Source organism: Tachysurus vachellii, chromosome 17 (assembly GCF_030014155.1).
Source record: "Tachysurus vachellii isolate PV-2020 chromosome 17, HZAU_Pvac_v1, whole genome shotgun sequence".
Classification (NCBI taxonomy): Eukaryota; Metazoa; Chordata; class Actinopteri; order Siluriformes; family Bagridae; genus Tachysurus; species Tachysurus vachellii.
Window position 1 is genome coordinate 21,362,809 of NC_083476.1, and position 20,962 is coordinate 21,383,770.

The following is a 20,962-nucleotide window of genomic DNA, read 5'->3' on the forward strand; positions in this document are numbered from 1 at the left end:
TGCTAATATGAATACGATTTCACTACAAGCTACAAATAAAGAATAAAACAACCGTGCTGGCGTTCGTAAATTTTCTTACCACATCATCAAATGAAATTCGTGTCAATGCTAAAATAACTGGCTCCGAATATTAGGAAGTGAAATGATGAACAGTGTAGCTGCAGCGTAGATACCTGAGTCATTTACCCAAACAATATCAGTGGGGTGGCACTCCTGAGAAAGTACTGAGTAAAAGAGTAAATTGGTCAATTGTCTTTGGCATGTCAATCAAAGAAAACTAGCCATTTGTAAGTGTCTGTGAGTGTGCGTATGTAGAAGAGGGTGGATAAGCAGAATTTCTTGCCTGTGTTCGAGTGTCTCAGAATTTTGGTATCTGTTCTGTGATCAGGTGGCTGGTAGGTTGGGTTGGTATTTCATCAAATTTAGCAGGTCAATAAATCTGAAATTAAAGAGAAAGGGACCAGGCAGGTGTAGGGTGGTTTCTTGGTGCCCCATTGTCCGTGGTTAGATTATGAGACAAATTTTGCATGTGTCTCTGGTTTTGTTTAGATTCCCGGGAGTCAAAACACCCATGACATACCATTAGAAGTGTTGGCTATACTACTGGATATTATTATAAGTGTGGATGTGTGTGTTAATGTGCAGTTGCTTGGAGTTTCATTGAGGGTTTATACCTGCCTCAGATCCAACTATGTCCATGAGACCCTGACAATGACCCTGAAATCCTGACCATGAACCCCTGAGTCCATGACCCGGCATTCCTGACCCTGAGTCCCTGAACCTGAGACTCTGAGCTCCTGACCCCAAGACCCCGATTCCCTGACCCTGAGTCAAGGACCCTGAGTTCCTGACCCTGAGTTCCTGACCCTGAGTCAGTATCCCTGAGACCCTGACCCTGAGTCCCTAACCCTGAGACTCTGAGTTCCTGACCCTGAGACCCCGAGTCCCTGACCCTGAGTCAAGGACTCTGAGTTCCTGACCCTGAGTCCCTGACCCTGAGTCAGTATCCCTGAGTCCCTGACCCTGAGTCAGTATCCCTGAGTCCCTGACCCTGAGTCAATAGCCCTGAGACCCTGACCCTGAGACCCGACCGTAAATCCCTGACCCTGAGACCCCGAGTCCCTGACCCTGAGTCAAGGACCCTGAGTTCCTGACCCTGAGTCCCTGACCCTGAGTCAATATCCCTGAGACCCTGACCCTGAGACCCTGAGTCCCTGACCCTGAGTCAATATCCCTGAGACCCTGAGTCCCTGACCTTGAGTCCATGACCTTGTCAAGGTTAAAGTGCTTACTGAAAAAATGAAGCAATAAGAAGAACTCAAACCTGTGCATTGTATATTCTTGATGTTCACCTGGAAAAGGCAGCAAAACCGACATTAACAAGCAAGCTGATAAAAAAGCAAAAGTGTGATATGCGAGTCTTTCCTTAGAGATTTGTTTCTCCCGCAGCCACAGTCAGGCCGGCACGGTATTATTACTAATATTATATCACTTTAATTAAAAGGTTAATAGATACAGCTGGTGCGAAGAGGTATAAAGTGCATGAATATGACTTTGCCTTTATTTCTGTTCAACCCCTAGTGCTTTTTACAGATTTAACCTTTACTGATTAATTAAGTGAAGGTTGTAAAGTTTTTCAAATTCCAAAGTCTTTTCTGACAAACCAGGAGTAAAGTTGGGGGTTCATGTGGGTAGTTAATGTAGTGTTGTGGTCTGGGATCTGAGGTCTGCACTAGTGGCCAGAAAGATGTCAGTTCAAGTCTCAGAACCAGAACAGTCTGGCTCTTATGCATTCTTGGCCTCAGTTCAGTTAGATCTCTGGATCGTATTCTGCCTCATTTGTAAGTCACTTTGGATAAAAGCTTTTACTCCGTGAATAAATGTAAATGCAACATTTATTCATTTGGCAGATGCTTGTATTCAATGTGACATACAAGAGAGACAGAATTCAGTTTAAATATATAGATGTTAAAGCTTACAGCTGACCAGCTGAACATTCCTGCATGTATCCAATGAACCGATCACATCAGCAGTGCAATTCATAAAATCATACATGTACAGGACAGGAGCTTTGCATCAAACATCAGAATGGGGGGAAAATGTGACTTCAGTGACTTTAACTAGTGGCATGGTTGGTGGTGGCAGATGGGCTAATTTGAGTATTTCAGATACTAATGATCTCCTGGGAGTTTTCCAAACAGATACACACACAACAGTTTGTATAGAAAGGTGCAAAAAAAAGTTCTGTAGGTAGAAAGTGGAAATTCCTAATTGATGAGAAAGATCAAAAGTAAATGAACAGACTAGTTAGAGCTGACAGGAAGGCTATAGTAACTCAAATGATCACTCTTTTCAACCATGATGAGAAGAAAAGCATCACCGTACTGTATGTGCTACATGTTGGACCTTGCGCTGTGTTCAAAACAACAGCAGAAGACCACAGCAGGTTCCTCTCCTGTAGGCTAAGGACAGAAGTCTTAGGCTACGTACAATGGACACAGGTTGGGGTTTGTGGTAGCCGAGTGGGTAAGGTGTTGGACTACTGACTACGGGTTGGAAGGTTGTGAGTTCGATCTCAGGACCACCAAGCTGCCACTGTTTGGGCCCCTGAGCAAGGCTTTTAACCCTCCATTTCTCAGTTCCATAAAATGATTTTAAAAAGTAAGTTACTCTGGATAAAGAAGTCTGCCAAATGCTACACAGTGAATGACGCAGATTCACTCAAACTTGACATTTGAAGATCAGACAAATAGAAACCATGAGTTTTTTTTTCTTAGTATTTCACAACATTACTTATAAATACCACCTTCACTTTGCATGATAAATGATACAGGTACAAGTGACTCATCAGCACAGCCACCTGAAAGCATCTTCCCTTTTTCATCACATTTGGCAAGACTGAAGAAAGCGTATTTCATGTGACAGAAAGCGAAGGCATCTAGGTTCATTCATTTAAAATCCTCTATGTTCTGAGCATTTTTCGTCTCTCCAGGTGTTTATTTTAGGAAATAAAAAAGCTTTGACTCTTCAAGGTTGTTTTGCGTAGCACTTGATTGTACATTACTCTCCGAGCTAGCACCAAACTTCTTCTAAACAGATTACACTCTTTCTTTTTTCCACTGATCATTTTCTCTAATGCACACTCCATTACCTTGCATTCACGCTAGCATACTAGAGCCAATGGACTATAGACGTTCCAAAGATGTTTAGAAATCTGTCCTGCTGTCATGGACTCATTCGTTTTCTTACAAAAGGATGGAGCTTTTCTTGGCCGCGCAGACCAAACGGCAGTTTGTTAAGCGCTCACATTTATTCATTTGGCAGATGATTTTAACTGGCAGAATACTATTCGTGCACACACTGAAGTGGCTCATACTGTAGTACACTATCACTCAACATCTTCACACTAGCATTTGTTCTAAAACTCACAGCAGGCCCGTGGCGTAGTGCCTACCTGGATCCATACAGTATGTACCGCATTTTTACCTGACTACTAACCCTAAAAAACTAGAGGAATAGTCAATAACTATCTTCAAGAAATTCTGACCAATCCCACCTTTTATAGAATGAATTTGGACCAATCACCCACGATCGTATCCTCTCTTGAATGGATTTTGAAGTGAAGTGAAGTGAAAGTGACATGACGTACGGCTAAGTACGGTGACACGTACTCAGAATTCGTTCTCTGCATTTAACACATCCAAAGTGCACACACACAGCAGTGAACACACACACACACACACCGTGAACGCACACCCGGAGCAGTGGGCAGCCATTTATGTTGCGGCGCCCAGGGAGCAGTTGGGGGGTTCGGTGCCTTGCTCAAGGCCCGAGACTCGAACCCACAACCTTAGGGTTAGGAGTCAGACTCTAACCATTAGGCCACGATGTGCATTTTGATGAATCACAAACAATCTCATTGTTTCTTGGAGAACTTCCGACCAGTCCCACCTTCTCTAAAAGGAATTTGGACAGATTGAACATTCCTATCGTCTTTTGAAGGAATTCTTATGAAACACACACAATCCCACCTTCTCGTGAAGGCATTGAGACCAATCCCACATGACCCCCCACCCTCTCTTGTAGGAATTCTTACACAAACTCATCCTGTCCACATGACCAAATTTCACCCTTACTTGGAGGAATTCCAACCAATTCCACGCTCTCTTGATGGAATTCTGATGCATCTCACATGCTCACACACTCTTGAGAAGGAATTCTGACCAATCTCACCCTTATTTGAAGTTATTCAGACCAATCCCAAATGCTCACATACAGTATACTCTTGAAGGAATTCTGACCGATCCCACATACTCCTACCCCTCATTTGAAGGAATTCCGACCAATCCCACACAAGCCAACCTAATTCCATTTGCTCCTGTAGGAATTCTGATTAATCCATTCCACTTTATGATGTATTTTTGTTTGCACTCGCCTACAATAGTTTCTGACAACCTTAGTTACAGTATGTCTAGTCCTCAAAATATAAAGAAGTCAGCTTTCCTCCTCTAACTCATTCAGCCGCCATGACCCCAAACTCCTGCTGCTGGTAAAATTAATGAAAGCATTAAATGCATCCCAATGTGTAGCAGAAACATCCTGGATGCATTAATGTAAGTGATTATGGGCTTTCTTTATGCTGTAAGCTTCAGCTCTGACCTCCCATTCCCATCTAATTTAACAGAAAAACCACCCGATACTTTAATGTTGGGTTTTGTGAGAGGACACACACCCACACACACACACACACACACGCACAACATACACACCGTAACCAGTGATGCCCCTCTGTGAGAAGAGTAAAATCTGCCACTTTGATACTATTAGTGAAATAAATGAACTTAATCTGATGGCTGTCTTCAGTTACGGAGTTCATGCTTATGTAATAAGACTTCAGTTCTCTATACGGTGGATGTAAATGAATTTGTTATTAAGTTTGCAGTGCAGATTTGCAAAAGTGTCTGCTGGGCCAAATGAGGTAAACATACATTTGATTGCAACATCTAATAACCTAAGCACCCTATTGTGTATGTAGATTGAGTTGGCACAGGGGCAAATATAATTAAATCTAACCCTCATATAAAGAGGCTTGATGGTGTGTTTGAATAAATAATGAATCTGTTATTATGTCTGACACATTCTCATGTATGCATTATGCACTGGTTACATAACTGACATCATTTTGTTTGCATTCTTGATGGAAATAAATCGAACTCAGAAATCTCGGTTCTCCGCAGGTTCCTTCCTAAGGACCATAGCAGGACTTTCTGTCCTGTCATTTCTTCTGACATCCATCAGGAAAGTTTTGTTTTCTTGGCAGGGCATTTGTAGAGTAATGCCAGCAGCACTTAGGGCCATTGCAGGGATGCTCTGTACCTCCCTGAGGTCTTGGTAAAAGCACCTTGAGGTTCATAATTTATTTATTCCGTTCCTCACTTTACAACTTCATTCAGCAAGACTCGACAAACTCGATTTATCCCTATAAAAAAAAATATAAACACTTAACCAGGGGACCAGAGTTTCCATTATGTGGTGTATTTAAGCGTTCATTTCGCAAAAGCATCAGTTTCACACTTTGGTGTGGTTATTTGTTTAGTTATTAATAACCAACTATTGTAAGAGGTTAGCCATGCCCTTTGTACTCTCTAGTTTGCTAATTTAGGGCACTCATCTGTTGCTATTACCCCAGTAATGTTCTTTATAATGCCCTTTAGTATGTAACTAGCATTGCTAACTATACAGTATATACAGTACGTACACAGCCATCTGTATCAAGCAAAATGACGGTAGCAGATCAGAAGCATCCGTAAGCGTATAAATGCAGAAGCGGGCAGATTGCGCTTGGTCTCACAGAAGCTCTGCCAGCCCTCTCCGGTTGCTAGCTTCCAAATGATAGGTGGATGAGAGTTGACATTCTCATCCGCTTACTGCTTACTGTTCATGGTCACCACATATTCAGATTTCTCACAGGTTTTATGCCGGACGCCTTTCTGTTTTTATCCGGGATTTGGACCAGCACTTTGAGTTAACCCCTCAGTTGCTGGGTCAGTTCCCTTGCTGGGCAGTCAAGCCCGTGCCGTGCCGATGAGAGTGCAGATTCCCGCTGCTTGACCACCAGGGATCGGAATTGACCAAGTATAAACTAAAGAAAAGGAAAGAAAAGAACATGAATGTCTTTGGTAGACTGTCCTGATAAGGGCACTAATACAACAGATTGGAATGTAAATGCCTGCAAACCAAGAGGAAGAGTTCATATTGCTAATTCTTTATCGTTCTGTTGCCTATTTTGTCTGTAGCCGTGTAACTGATATATTTGTTTTCCCGTGGTGGTGTAAAATGAGTGTACACTGGAAATAGAAAGCGTCATTTTGTGATTTAAGTGGGATTCTATAAAGCGAACACTCCAGTAAAGAAATCCCTGATACTACAGGCTTACTGGTTTAATCAGCACGCAAGCTTCTGACGCTTTAGCAATTAGCAAATCATCCAATAACAGAAGTTTCCTTTGTTTTACATCAGACCATGCTTCATTCAACATGAACCTCAAATTCCAACATCTCACTCCTTTCTTGTTTATTCCATTTTCCTCGTAGGATCAGAATTCACTGCTGTTCACTGACAGGTTGCTGACATCCTATTTGTACCCTGGCCTTGACCACTGCCCCTCCTTCAAGCCCCCGCTCTGATGATAGTTTATGCACAGAGTAATAATGGCTGCAATTCCACCTTTTCATGACCGCACTGCATGTTCCTGAGCCAAGCATTCAACCAAAGGGTTTATTGATGGTTTTCACAGTGTGCATTACAAGGCAGCAGGGCTTTTATAGGCATTTTTAGAGGTGATTCATGTCCTGTGTCTAAATAGAACTTTCCTGTGAACAATACATCGCTTTAAATACGATGATAAAAACTCAAAATAAGCCTCTTCGACCGGAACCGTTCTTTTCCTCCTAACTATTACCTTCCAGATGATATCTAACTAGCAGCATCAATCGATACGTTCAACCATAATGTTTAACGCCGTATCGTACCACGTACACGAAGCCTAATGGAATGAGATGAGATCAGTCTGAGGTGAAGCTGTTAAAAAATAAAACCCTCCAGACGTTACAAGTAAGATATGTAAGAACATCGAATAAAAATCACACGTGACAGACGAGTTTCCTCTAATGGAGTCTTCAAATGTCTAAATCAGTCGTTTCAACAGTAATAATAAAGCAAAGCAAATTTATTTATGGAGGGGCACAGTGGCTTAGAGGTTATCACGTTCGCCTCACACCTCCAGGGTTGGGGGTTTGATTCCCGCCTACTCCTTGTGTGTGTGGAGTTTGCATGTTCTCCCCGTGCCTCGGGGGTTTCCTCCGGGTACTCCGGTTTCCTCCCCCGGTCCAAAGTCATGCATGGTAGGTTGATTGGCATCTCTGGAAAATTGTCCATAGTGTGTGATTGTGTGAGTGAATGAGAGTGTGTGTGTGCCCTGTGATGGGTTGGCACTCCGTCCAGGGTGTATCCTACCTTTATGCCTGAGATAGATGACGCCTGAGATAGTCACAGGCTAACCGTGACCCGAGGTAGTTTGGATAAGCGGTAGATAATGAGTGAATGAATTTATTTATATCATAGTTCAGTAAGTCCCAACACTGTCATTTTACACAGAAGCACTTTTTAATTAAATGATAAATTGACAGCTTTGAGCTTTGTTTTTTTTATAGACTTTATTAGTTATAAAGATAAAAACGTAATCTATGGTCTGTGGTTGTGCTGTAACTGAATCAATAGTGCACACAGGCACTCGCTTTCTATCATGTTCTTCAATCTCAGTTGTTGGTTTTTTTTTCCCTCTCCTCATTCTTGTACATATGTCTCAACATGGCACAGATGGAGAAGGTGTTTTGCAGCTCTTTCAAGATCAATATTGCTTCATCAGATGAGAAGCTGTGACCGTACCGGTCTCCGAATCTCTGCTCACGGGAGACAGAAAAAAAATTTCAGCTGAGAAAAACAGAACCTGACTGCGTTCCAGAGCAGTAACACATTATTTTAAGCATTAATTAAGCCAGGCTTAGCAGGAAGTTTAATCGCTAACATCACTGCCTTTCTAGATAGGTAAAGTGTTCATAAACATAATCGTTTTACTGTAAGCTAACGCATCAGACAACTTTCTAAACCAAAAGCTCTGCTAGACAAGATGGATAATTGTTTGTATGATGAGCTTTCTTTTCACTGGGCTGATTTGATCTAAGCTAAACAGATATGTTAACGATCAAATCAGTGAGGCTGGTGCGCTAACAAAGAGTTTAACATGCTTAGCATGCTAGTTAGTTAACGTTCCTTTTTATTTATTTATTTTTGTTCATTTATGCTAATGAAGCAAAATATCTCGCCTAAAATGTCAATTTTAACAAGATAAATAGCACTGCGTAGCTACGTCATGCTCTAGATGAGGATTTAGCCTGGTATAATGATGACATTTAGCTAGCTAACATATCCATAACAAGCTTACAAATCCTTGATGTTGTAATTGTAAAAAATATTCCATACAATATGAAACAACATTTGGAATTCATGCGGGCTAGTCCACTGCTTCACATCATTTAGCATCTGACAGGACGTCATGCCTTAAGGATCTTCCAGTTACACCATTTGAAAGAGTATCTCTATAAGATCCTGGTCTTGTAGCACTAATCCATAATAATAAATGGAGAATGTTTTTATCTAACATCAAAACAGTTTGTTACCTGAGTTGTGTCACGTCACGTTTCTACACTAGTCAGGTTTTTTGCAACCAGGATGTGAACGTAAACACCAAAGTGGTCTATAAACACGAGGTAGAAGAAGGTCTTTTCTTTAATATTAAACATCTCCAAGACGTAAAGCCCAGAAGACTTTATTTTTGTGGCAGAGAAATGAGAAAAAAGTGGGCCAGAACCCCGGACACGACGCCGTAAGAGAAAAGAAAATAATAAGCAGCGGAAAACTATTTAGCCGTCTGAATTAGAGTTTAGTCACGTCCTCGTGAGACCCACCGTCCTCATAAAAAGGACATCGCTTTTTTCCCCAATTACATTTCTGCATATATCCTCAGAGAACCTGTTAGGGATAAGCAGGGAATCACTTTCCCAAACTACTTCCTGTTTGAAGACATTGATTAGCTACCATTGTAACATGGTTAAAAGAAACGACGGCGCACGCAGCATCACGGATTAAATTTGCGGAGATTGGCTGAAATAAGACGTGTGGGTGTACGAGGCACTGTGGGGGGAGAAGACTGCGCCCTGTTAGACTACAGCACAGAATTCTATTCTCCATTAATTTTAACAATCTGTGCTTAAAGAGGGCAAAGCAATTAGCATGTGTACTCAAGTTCAATGATGTATTAAGCTTTGAGCACACTGTTCTCTTAATAGTGCCACATTTAAGCATTATCAAATTTATTATGAAGACAAGAACAGCAGCTTCGCCAGGATGACTGCTCCATTTGTTTTTTTCCACCACGGAGAAAGTGTCGTGTGGCGCAAACCACACGCCAATGAGTGATTTTATACTTATATAAAGATATTTAGCGTCACAGAAAAGCTGTATAAATTACCTGGATTGTTTGGATTACCAATCGTAAGGTTGTGAGTTCAATTCCCACGTCCACAAAGACGCCACCGCTGGGCTCCTGAGCAAGGTCCTTAACCCTCAATTGATCAGTTGTATAAAATGATCTAAAACGTAAGTCGCTCTGATTAAAGGCGTCTGCTAAATGCTGGAAACGTAAATGTTAAAAAAGTTGAAATGTTTCATAGTTGCACACATACACAGGCAATTTTGCATAAATATACAAAAAACAAACAAAAAATCGACTGCCTTACTTAAGCTGGTGTCGTTATAGCTGTTATCTAATTATGCAGTTTTACATGAAAATTAAATTTGGTTAAATCCACTTTTTATTCTGGTTGCACCACATGACTTTTCTGTTAAAACTTTGACACCCAGATCAATGTTTGTGCTTAAAATCATGCTGATATGTAGTTTAAAAATAATTAAAACTACATTTGTAAAGTTCGTCGCGACAAACTTTGATGTTGGCTTTGACGAGGCAAGTATTCGCAAAGGTTGGTGCTTTTTGGAGGCTAGTGGACATAAGGGTCAGTGTTTCTTTTGGAGGCAAGTAGACAGAAAGATAGGGTGCCAAAACATTTGGAAGCAAGTGGAGACGAGCATGTGACGTCATCCAAATACTCCTGAGGAAGTTCCCCTCATTGTGCTGAGTGTTTTGATATGTCACATGTTCATGTTGTGCTAATTTTTGATTTTCACGTGACATCATCAGAATACCCGCGAAGCAGTTCCCCTCATTGTGCTGAGTGTTTTGATATATCACATGCCAATGTTGTGCAAAATTTTTTATTTTCACGTGACATCATCAGAATACCTGTGAGGCAGTTCCCCTCATTGTTGTGAGTGTTTTGATATGTCACATGTCCATGTTGTAAAAGGTTTTTTGATTTTGCCTATTTTGGGGGCGGGGCTGCGGGACAACCGGAAGGCCAGTCGGTACACCTATTTAAAAGTTTGTTCAGAGTATCACCCTAAAGGAGCTGGACGAGTTTGGTGTAGATAGTTCGAAAGTTTGCTGAGTTATAAACCTCCAAAGTTTATAATGGGAGTCTATGGGAAAAAAAGGCCATTTTGAGACCCGGTACCGGAAGTACCGGTACTCGGATCGCTTAGAAAAGTAAGAGCAACAAACTTCAGACCAGGGACTACAACATATCCGAATTTGGTGCATGTGGCTCGAAAGCCCTAGGCTAAATTTTATAAATTTTTGTCTAAGCTGAAATAGGAAAACAGAATGTTGGCTTCTACAAAGCGACATAATAAATAAATAAATCAGCTTTATTATCATGACAATACCTTTTTTATAACGTGGATTTCACGGTTTTACCACCTGATGTGACAAAACGAATTAAGCATGACTCAGAAATGACCTTTATTTTTCAATATTTGTGAAAAATCTACTAACCTTCAGCATCATCACAGCATTAAGGTCAGTTGAGCATGCCAAAATAAAAGTCTTTTCTTGTTTTTCTGGTTGCTCATGCCCTGTGATATTTGCGAAAATTAGAATTTACGGATTTTCTTTTGAATAATACGATTTACGGATGATTCGATTGTATTCTAAAGAAAAAATTCTTGGAATTTGTTTTGATTATTGTTTGACAACTAAAGTTTGACTTTGTTCTAGCTTTCTTAGCGGATTAGCATCGCAAGCTAACTCCACTAGCTTCCCTCACCAGAAGCACTGACAAGATCTAATACTTTGGCCCAAGCTTTGTTTTTGCCCCATCTTTAGCAAGAACATGAATATGAAAGGATAAAATAATAAAAATTAAGGTTATATGAGTGTTTTTTCTTCTAGCTTATGTTAGCTTATAGCTTTAGGATGTAGTCGAGCAGAGTGAGAAAGACGTTAATACAAAACCTGAACAAATCTGGAAAATAACAGCATAGAGATAAAGGTGATGTGTATTCAATGGTGTGTGCATGTGTTTGTGTGTGTGTGTGTGTGTGTGTGTGTGTGTGTGTGTGTGTGTGTGTGGGCTGCGGATACTTCAGGATGGCTGAGCAGAGACAGTATAATCAATTACACCACAAGACAGTTGAGGAGGATAATGAAATTTGTGAAATGGAGGGAATGCAAAGCGATGTACCACTGTGGTAATTAAAATGGCCTGTAACAGGGGAAGTTGAGAAATAAGCTGAAGGATGTTCACACGTCCTCCTCCTCTCTCTCGCCTCTCTCTTGCACTCAGGAGGTCTCACATGGAAACAATATTAACAACTTTTTTTATTATTTTTTTTACACTAATGATAATTAAAGCTCATTGATTCGTTTCAGTTACATCCTGTTGACCGGCTGTGGTGCAAGTGTGAGCTAATTCAGACCAGACCTGATAATATTGAGGCTGCTGTGATATTAACAGCTTTTTTGGCTTGCACTCAAATATTTATTAAATTATTGATATAATAAGTCGTCTTTCTAAACCCTGTTTTTACCCCCCACTTTTACCCCAGGTAGAGGAACGTATTACATGTGTGACATAGAAGTGGGCTGAAATTCTGTTCTTTTACAGTATAAACTCCACATCACGGTGACGAACCTGTACGGTGTGAAACGATTCGCTGTTACAATGTTACGGCTTGTTGCTTAGCAACAGTCACCCGATGAGAAAGCGAACAGGTTTCGGCTTCGTATCAGGTGAAAACCAGGACGTAGCTGAACAACACCGAACAAAAGCGGCTCTGTAGATAGAGTCAGGAGACAAAACACAGAACATCACAGAAGTGTGAGCCGTAGCGAGGGGGAAATACGTCACACTGAAACATTAGAGCAGGTCTGATACGGACGAACAAACGGCCGGTCGACTAAACGACAAACTTAAAAAGAGCAAAAAAAGACGATAAAGCTGTGAAAGATAACAGAACCTGCTCGGGTGCAGAACCACAGAGCTGAACTTTTTTGAAAGTTTGAAAGCTTGAACACCTTTTTTAATACATTTGGAATTATATCTGAGGTTAAAGGTTAAGATTGCAACTGTATTTTTAGATACGTATTAAAGAGCCATAATCTACAGTCTCCTTATAACATCCTTCTGTGATAAACTCGCTGGAGATCTGATCTGTAACAGATTTGTGTGATTTATGTAACTTCACAATGAGATTTTTCCTTAAGGAAGAAATAAAGTCACCAGCTTTCTCAATTTGGTGGAGGCTGAATTGGAAATCCGGCATTCCGAGTGACCATTGGCTTCCTGTCAGGTGACCACAGTGAGAACATGATAAAGAGTCTATAAAAGTCAGTGAGTTATGTTTAAAATGTGGCTTTACCTGTGCACATCTCCTCAGAGACTCCCAGAGCACTAAAATAAATATCTCAAGCACCAGCTATGTTGCCAGGTTCGATTCTCCAGCAGCACCACGCTGTTTTTTTTTACCTTTATACGAAACGTAGCCAACAAAATCGTGAAGTGAGAAATAAACAGCAGGTTTTTAAAAACAAACAACATCAACGAGTCCTTTGTGGAGTTTTTTTTATACGGTTGCTGAACCAGTAGCCCTCTTATTTAGCGGCAGATTTACAGCACAGACACGACTGAGGGAAAGTAAATTCACTGGAGTCCTACACAAACCTACAGCAGATTCCCCAGTCGCAAATTATCCGAAGTAGCTTAAGGAAGCCTGGCCTTTACAGCGCTCGAGTGGAAAACATTGTAAAGATGGCATCATTAAAGCTGATCGGAGCCAGAGATTCTTCCAAAGGTCAAATCAATGACACTCGTAGGCTACGATCGAGAAATTACGTTCACTCACAGTAACGACACCGGCTGCAGCCATGAGCGAGACACTTCCTGAAGACAAACTCACTTGCAAACTGAAGAGCGTTTCATGATCACTGTTAGTGTGACAAATAGCCTCATTGCTGCTGAAGATGTTATCTGGAAGGTTCTGTTCAGTTTCTACTGGGTGTGTGTGTGTGTATGTGTGTGTATAAGAGAGACAGAGAATTGTGCTAAACTCTGAGGAGGAAAATCCGCTGACGAATTAACCGTAAGTGAAAGTAGACATGCACAGAAACGATCATTAAAAGTAGCATATGTAAAATTTAGCCTGAAAACAACAAACCGTCTATAAATCTAATCTGATCTAATGAAGAATCAGACATAAGAAACATCCTGTAAGTGCTCGATATTTAATATATAGTAACTGTTAGCCAGAATTTGTTTTGCCGCCTGTTAGCACACCGGAATCGTTGCTAGTCTCAGCACTGTATTACTAGCAAATAATATTAGCAGGAAAGCAGGCTAATGTAGTTAGGGTCAGTAATGTTAACAAATGAAAAGAATTTTGCGAGTTCTAGAGAGGTATAGGAGATACACGCGGATCGCTATAGTGCTATCTACACTGCGTATCTGCTCATTTTTATTTTCATCATTTGCTAATAAAATCGTCTGGAGCATAAACATCCTGCAATTCACTGAAATTTACTGTTAGCTAGAATTAGACTTAAGTTAGCGAATCAATGACAATGATGCTAGTCTAAGCTGTTATTAGCAAAGAAAGCAGGCTAATGTAGTTAGGTCATGTTAGCAAATTAGCAGAAGTTTTCAAGGTGTAAGGGAAAGGAGACGCCTCGTTTATTTTTATACGGGTCTTTGTTTTGGAAAGGTTTTTCTGTCCAGTTTCTCATCAGACATCTTCAAACGCACACTTATATAGCTACATCGCTAATTACATTGTGTAGCATTAAAAGATTGTACGTCAAGAACAGATGACGAATCAGTGACGAATACAACAGTTTACTATTGAAATGCATTTGCTTATGTATGTTTCATGCGAACCAAATTGTTCTGTTGTTACTGGAGAAAATGTCTCCAGCCGAAGAATATAACACACTCGCGTCTCTTCATCTCTACACCGTCATCTCATTCACCCTAATAAAGCCTCTCAGCAGGCCACCATTTTGGCTCTCCACTTGCTAATGCCCTTTGGGGTGGACTTGGGCACTTAGCAGTCTTTTTTAAGCACTTCACTGGAGTACATGCACCATTGACCTCATGTAAATACCCAGTAGATCGTGCCATACAGCGGCACTCTTCCACACTGGATCACTCATCCAGCCAGGAAACAAAGAGTCACTTGCACAGTAAAAAGCCCTCTGGGAAGCTGGCCACAAGTTGGTGTGATTTTAGCCTGAAATTACACGCTGCTGGCTTCTGACAGATAGCTGCAATTTCCACTCATTTGGCCACCTGCAGTGCAGAGCGCCGAACACAGCGCCGCATACAGCAGCTAATGGATGACACGCGGTCTTTGGTATTAATCTAATGGAACAAGATGTTGTGCTAAGAATTATTTGGGGCTTTGAAAAAGAAAAAAAAAAAAAATAAGGTTCTGAAAAGAACTCGGGTGCAATTAGCACTTATACAGTATGACTTGAACAATAGAAGATGATTATTTATTATTCTTAGCAGGACTTTTTTTCCTCTTCTCACTCCATCTTATCGATCAGCGTGCTGTGGTAAAGTATCGCTGATTGAGATTAAGATCAAAATTAAGATTCGGAAAAAGTTCATTCCACCACCTTGGTGCCAGAAAAGAGACAAGTTTTATGTATACCTACCTCTTACCCTGAGAGATGGTGGGACCAGTCAAGCAGTGCTGGTATAACAGAGTTCTTTATTCAAAACGTCGCTTGAACTTGGACAAACAAACATCTAGCTGTAATAGATTAGATCTGTTTTGACTAAAGGTCATATTAACAACATTAAAACCATCTCACTTATAGCTTCACATACACAGGATCCCATTCACACACTGATTTACACCTAGGGTCATGTGGGACGTGGTAGCCTAGTGGTTAAGGTGTTGGGTGACCAATCGGAAGGTTGTGAGTTCGATTCCGACGTCCACCAGGTTCCCACTGCTGGGCCCCTGAGCAAGGCCCTTAACCCTCAATTGCTAGTTGTATAAAAATGAGAAAAAAAATTTAGTCGCTCTGGGCGTCTGCTAAATAACGTCAAAGTCTGAGAAAGGAGCTTGTATTTGAGGAGAAACATGCTGGAGAACTTGTTAGGAACCCAAAAATGCATGGTGAGCACATGAGGAACTGACAAGTAGCCTACAAGCAGAATTAAATCTTGCACTCTGGTGGCACATTAATACATTTAACATATAAATATTAATTCTGTGTATTCTGTTCAGCAGCCTGCCGAAGATAAAAAATACATCACGAAGCTACAATTAGGGCTCATCAACCAAGATAAACAGTGTTCCACAGAGCGGAAATGGCATCGTTAATTCATCGGTGTCCTGTAGTAGGTGCAGTGTTTCAGCCTCCAGAAAAAAGGCATTAGGTGAATGTTTATGAGGTCCTGTAACTCCGGTGATGGATCCGACTCCACGGGCCATAACTCAGCCGACCGATCGAGAGTGAAGACCATGAACAGGGAAAGGGTCACGGGCGCCGTTACGAGAACGCATTGACCAGATCGTTTCTGGGGAGTTTGCCATGTTCAAGTTAAACAAACAAACAAAAAAAATAGCTTTATCGATCACACATTCATCTGTTTATGGACGTTTATCGCGTCCACGTTGGTGGGGGTGGGGGTGTATCGTTTGAAAGAAGTGCTTATTGAATTTGTTTGAGAAACACAACAAGAAGTCATTCACGGTGTGTGCTTTTTAACAGCGGAGGCAGAAATGATTTATTAGAGCTTCCACAGGTGGTTTATCGAGCCGCTGGTGAGCTGAAATAAAAGTGTGATGGAGAGAAATGATGGGAGTGTTATAAAGCATGATGAAAAATTCATGGAAAAGTTGATTAGAACCCATAAGGCAAGTTGTAGATGTGTGAATGTAGGAACGCGTTAGAACCGTCATCACTTCCTGTCTCGCAGTAAAGCATTTGTCGAATTCTTTTAAGCCGCTTCGCTCCGTTTCTAACTTCCTCTTCGGCTATAATGCTGTTTCCCGGGCCATGCTGCAATGCACACAAGTTCACTTTATTCATTTTATTCATTCCCTGAGGCGACGATTAGCATCTCTGAACTGTGACTGTAGCACACAGATGTGTGTGTGTGTGTGTGTGTGTGTGTGTGAGAGAGTGATGTGTGAAGATTGTGCTGGTGCAGCACAGCTACAGATTAGCTCTTTTACTGCTACATAGAAACAGGAGCAGAGAAAAATGAAGGTCTCTGTTAAACTGTATCAGATATAACGGATGCACATGATTTTATTTATTTATTTATTTTATGTGAGAAGACAGAGAGACCCAGACTGTGAAAGTTCTGAAAGGATTTTTTCCTTGAAAATAATCCACACCTGAGGTTGCATGATACAGCCAGAAGCAAAACATGGATTATGTTCACGAAACGGCGAGGCTGCTTCCGAGCTTCGTACACCACGGAGATACGTCAACGTTCGCTAATTCTGCTTCTGAGTCTGTTTCAAATATTTACTATATTCATTCATTCATTCATCTTCTACCGCTTATCCGAACTACCTCGGGTCACGGGGAGCCTGTGCCTATCTCAGGCGTCATCGGGCATCAAGGCAGGATACACCCTGGACGGAGTGCCAACCCATCACAGGGCACACACACACACACACTCTCATTCACTCACACAATCACACACTACGGACAATTTTCCAGAGATGCCAATCAGCCTACCATGCATGTCTTTGGACCGGTGGAGGAAACCGGAGTACCCGGAGGAAACCCCCGAGGCACGGGGAGAACATGCAAACTCCACACACACAAGGCGGAGGCGGGAATCGAACCCCGACCCTGGAGGTGTGAGGCGAACGTGCTAACCATGAAGCCTCCACAGTTACTGTTTCCCCAAAGAACCTTTCAGTAATCGATACTTTTAAGAACTTTTATCTTAGTGCCATAAAGAATATTTTAATCCTTTCTACAGATCCCTGTTCCATTATTTGCAATAGAAACCTTCCGCTGATGTGAAAGGTTCCTCTTCGACCTGTACACAATGACACAGAACCATTCATTGTTAAGAGCATATATGAAGCGAGTGAAGTGATAGAACCGCTCCTTTTTTTTTTTAGAGATGATCTACTCACACTTTACTAATCTTTGTTAATCTTTCTTGTATAAAAGTTCCACACAAGAGACACCCGAGTTTTATGAGCGTGTTGGGATCTTCCTCCATTTTAAAATCGTCCTTCGTCCCTCGGTTATTCGAGCTCTCTCATTCTGCATCTGGAGAGCAAACGTCCTGATAAACCTGGATCTGTTGTTCCTCTAAAAATATAGAACTGTCCCTCCTGAGCAAGCTTAGCATTTTTGGTTTGTTTTCGGACTGTGGTATAATTTAAGAGCATCCCTAAAGGAAACCTCTGCATCAGCAGTTTTGGAACTCTAATTGAATTTTTTTTTGCAGCTCACAAAATGGTTAAATAAATAAATAAATAAATGTACAAGCTACAACCCGATTGTGTGATTCGTTAAAAAACAACAAAAAAAAACAGCTTGACGTTCGTGGTAGACAAACTAAAAAAGGCTTCTTATAACGGGCCGATCTCACAGAGGAGCGTGGACTGTATCACACCGGTGATCTCTCATCGATCCGGGTTCCCGCAGTAACGCCGAACTGCCGGCAGAGTCAGAGCACCGTACGCACGAGGTTATCGTTTTACCGTGCGCTGGTCAGTCGATTCTGTAGCTCCTGAGATTATGTCTATTGATTTTAGCATGTTGGTCAAGCGCAGCTAATACGTTCTGCTTTTTGCTTTCAGGAGCAGAAGGTGCAGTGTTCAGTAACTCGGTGGAGACGCCACACGTCAGAGCAGAGCCCTTCAAAGAGCTTCGGTAAGACTTTTAATTCCATTCACACGTACAAACCGGTGAACCAAAGGCGAGCGCTAATCAGCTGATAAACAGCTACAAGGCTAGCGTTAGGATTTGGCATGGATTCAGAGCAACTAAACAGATATCTGGGGTGGAGAAAAGAGCTGAGAAATGTGACTTCAATTAAAATGAAGTAGTCGGGAAATAAGTCAGAATCTTGATTATTAGGCCACGACTTCCTGCCAAGCCTGTTTTGATTAGCCACATAAGTCTATGCTAGTCAACCTAGTTAGAATTCTCACTCACTCACTCATCTTCTACCGCTTATCCGAACTACCTCGGGTCACGGGGAGCCTGTGCCTATCTCAGGCATCATCGGGCATCAAGGCAGGATACACCCTGGACGGAGTGCCAACCCATCACAGGGCACACACACACACTCTCATTCACTCACGCACTCACACACAATTTTCCAGAGATGCCAATCAACCTACCATACATGTCTTTGGACCGGGGGAGGAAACCGGAGTCTAGTCAGAATTATTTAATATATATACATAAAATTAAGGTTAGCAAAACGTTTATATGACTTTTTTTTGTATAACTTTTATATATAAAATAGACTTCTGTTTAAACGACTTTAATGTAAATGAACTAAAATTTGTCTTAGCAAATTAGTTAGTCTTAGCATTGCATTATATGCAAATAATATTAGCAAAAAAAAAACAAGCTAACGTTGTTCTGTAATAGCAATTTAGGAGAACTCTGTGCTTTCTAGGTGTGAGGTAAAGGAGACGCCTCATTTTAGGTAGCTCAACTTCCTCACTGCACCCCGGTGGATTATCCTTCAGACCCAGACGGTTAGCTACAGTGCTAACTACACGTGTAGCATGAGATCAGATCAGATGATGACTTAGTCCCTTTGATAGTTGCTTGTGTACACAATAATAGAGTAAAGAAGGCCATCAGTATGTGGGATCACATCTAAAGTTCTATCAGTGAGGAATTTTTGTTTATTTTCTTCATATTCAGCATTTTTGTTTCAGTCCTCCTACAGAAGTACAGTTATGAAATCTCAGATTGTGTTCCTGAAGACGAAACCATGGCCAACCGTAGCGATTTTCCCCACCGAGGTGAACGATTACAGGTTGCAAGAACGCGTGACATTTTCAGATGTTTCAACCCTCTGAGCTTTTAGCGTGTCTTCGTCTAAAAACAGATTACGGATCATTTCGATAAAGCCTCGCTCTTTAGAAAGATGAAACAATTCAGATATTCTTTTTCCTTTCTTTTTTTTAACGTAAGAGCTTCTATTTGTATAAACCAAAGACAAACAACCCAAGTGTCCTCTAGTAGAATCCGGACCTCGTATATATATAAAAAAAACAAGCTCTTTGATCTAAGCACGAGTTTCTATATTATGATAAAAAGAATCAGGAAGCATTTAGGATGAAGAGGATGAAGAGGATGAAGAGGATGAGAGCCTTTACAAGAAAATCTATACATTCTGTCTGATTAAAGATGGTAATAGAAGAAATATATTTTATATAAAGAAATAATACTTTTTTTGATCTAACGCATAATAGAACACATAATAATGTAGTAATAATGAGTATTAAAAAAAATCACTAAAAATAAATGCAACAAAGAAAAAAACAATTTGTAATGAAGTGGAGTTTTTTTTTCCTGTAACACTTTTATTTTCTGTTGTGTGTGTGTGTGTGTGTGTGTGTGTATTTTGTTTGTTTTGTTCTGAAGGTCTGATGCTGATGCTGTGTAATTGCTAACAGCAGCTAACAGATGGATAATAAGTGAGCCGTCATTCTTTAATAAATTAAAAAAATAAAAATCCAGCTGTGGGCAAAATGCAGTGGTGTAAAAGCAATAATGAAATCATTGAAAACTAAGTAACTTCACGGTGGAAAAAGATCAAACCGACCTGTTCGTCACTGTTTATTTGTTTTATCTGTAACTCCGTATCCCTTCCTGTTTTATTTCTTATTTACTCAGCTCACGGTACAAACATCATGGTACAAACATCACGGTACGAACATCACGGTACAAACATCATGATACAAACATCACAGTACGAACATCACGGTACGACTCCTCTGATATACTTTCTACAGAAAGAATCCGTCAGGACGACAGAGCCGCGCATCGCCGTATACAGCTAGAGGTGTCTGTTTTTTCATTCTACCCATCATACACTTTAAGAACAGGATAGTTTTAAGAAACTATTGGCACCCCTTCTATAGCAGCGCTACACGGACTGCAACCTTGTTGGTTCAGGCTGTAGATCTGAGGGGGAAAAAAAGCTGTGAGAAAAAGAGGAAGATCGATGGCCATGTACGCTGGCACCTCCTGTTCTTGGACAGACACCGTTCGCTCCCTGATCGATGTCCGGATGCTCATCAAAATCTAATTAAAGGGGATTCTCATTAACTAAACAAACATGAGAAGCTCCGTGCCAAAAGCTGAGCAAGAGGGAGAATGCTAGCAAGCCGGGTCAGATATGCTGCTGAATGCAGGATAATAATGAGCAATAAATGGCCTATGGGGGGTTTATCTTTTTGTACACACACACACACACACACACACACACAC

General features: G+C 41.0%; 1 protein-coding gene across 4 annotated transcripts in view; it reads left to right on the forward strand.

Moving 5' to 3' along the window:
- sgcd (sarcoglycan, delta (dystrophin-associated glycoprotein)) overlaps window positions 1–20,962 on the forward strand; it is a 173,553-nt gene that overhangs the window by 138,753 nt on the left and 13,838 nt on the right. For all 4 annotated transcript variants that reach the window (XM_060891604.1, XM_060891605.1, XM_060891606.1 and 1 more), the window contains exon 6: window positions 18,304–18,376. In XM_060891604.1, the coding sequence (XP_060747587.1) occupies window positions 18,304–18,376 (73 nt within the window). The remainder of the gene's footprint in view (window positions 1–18,303; window positions 18,377–20,962) is intronic.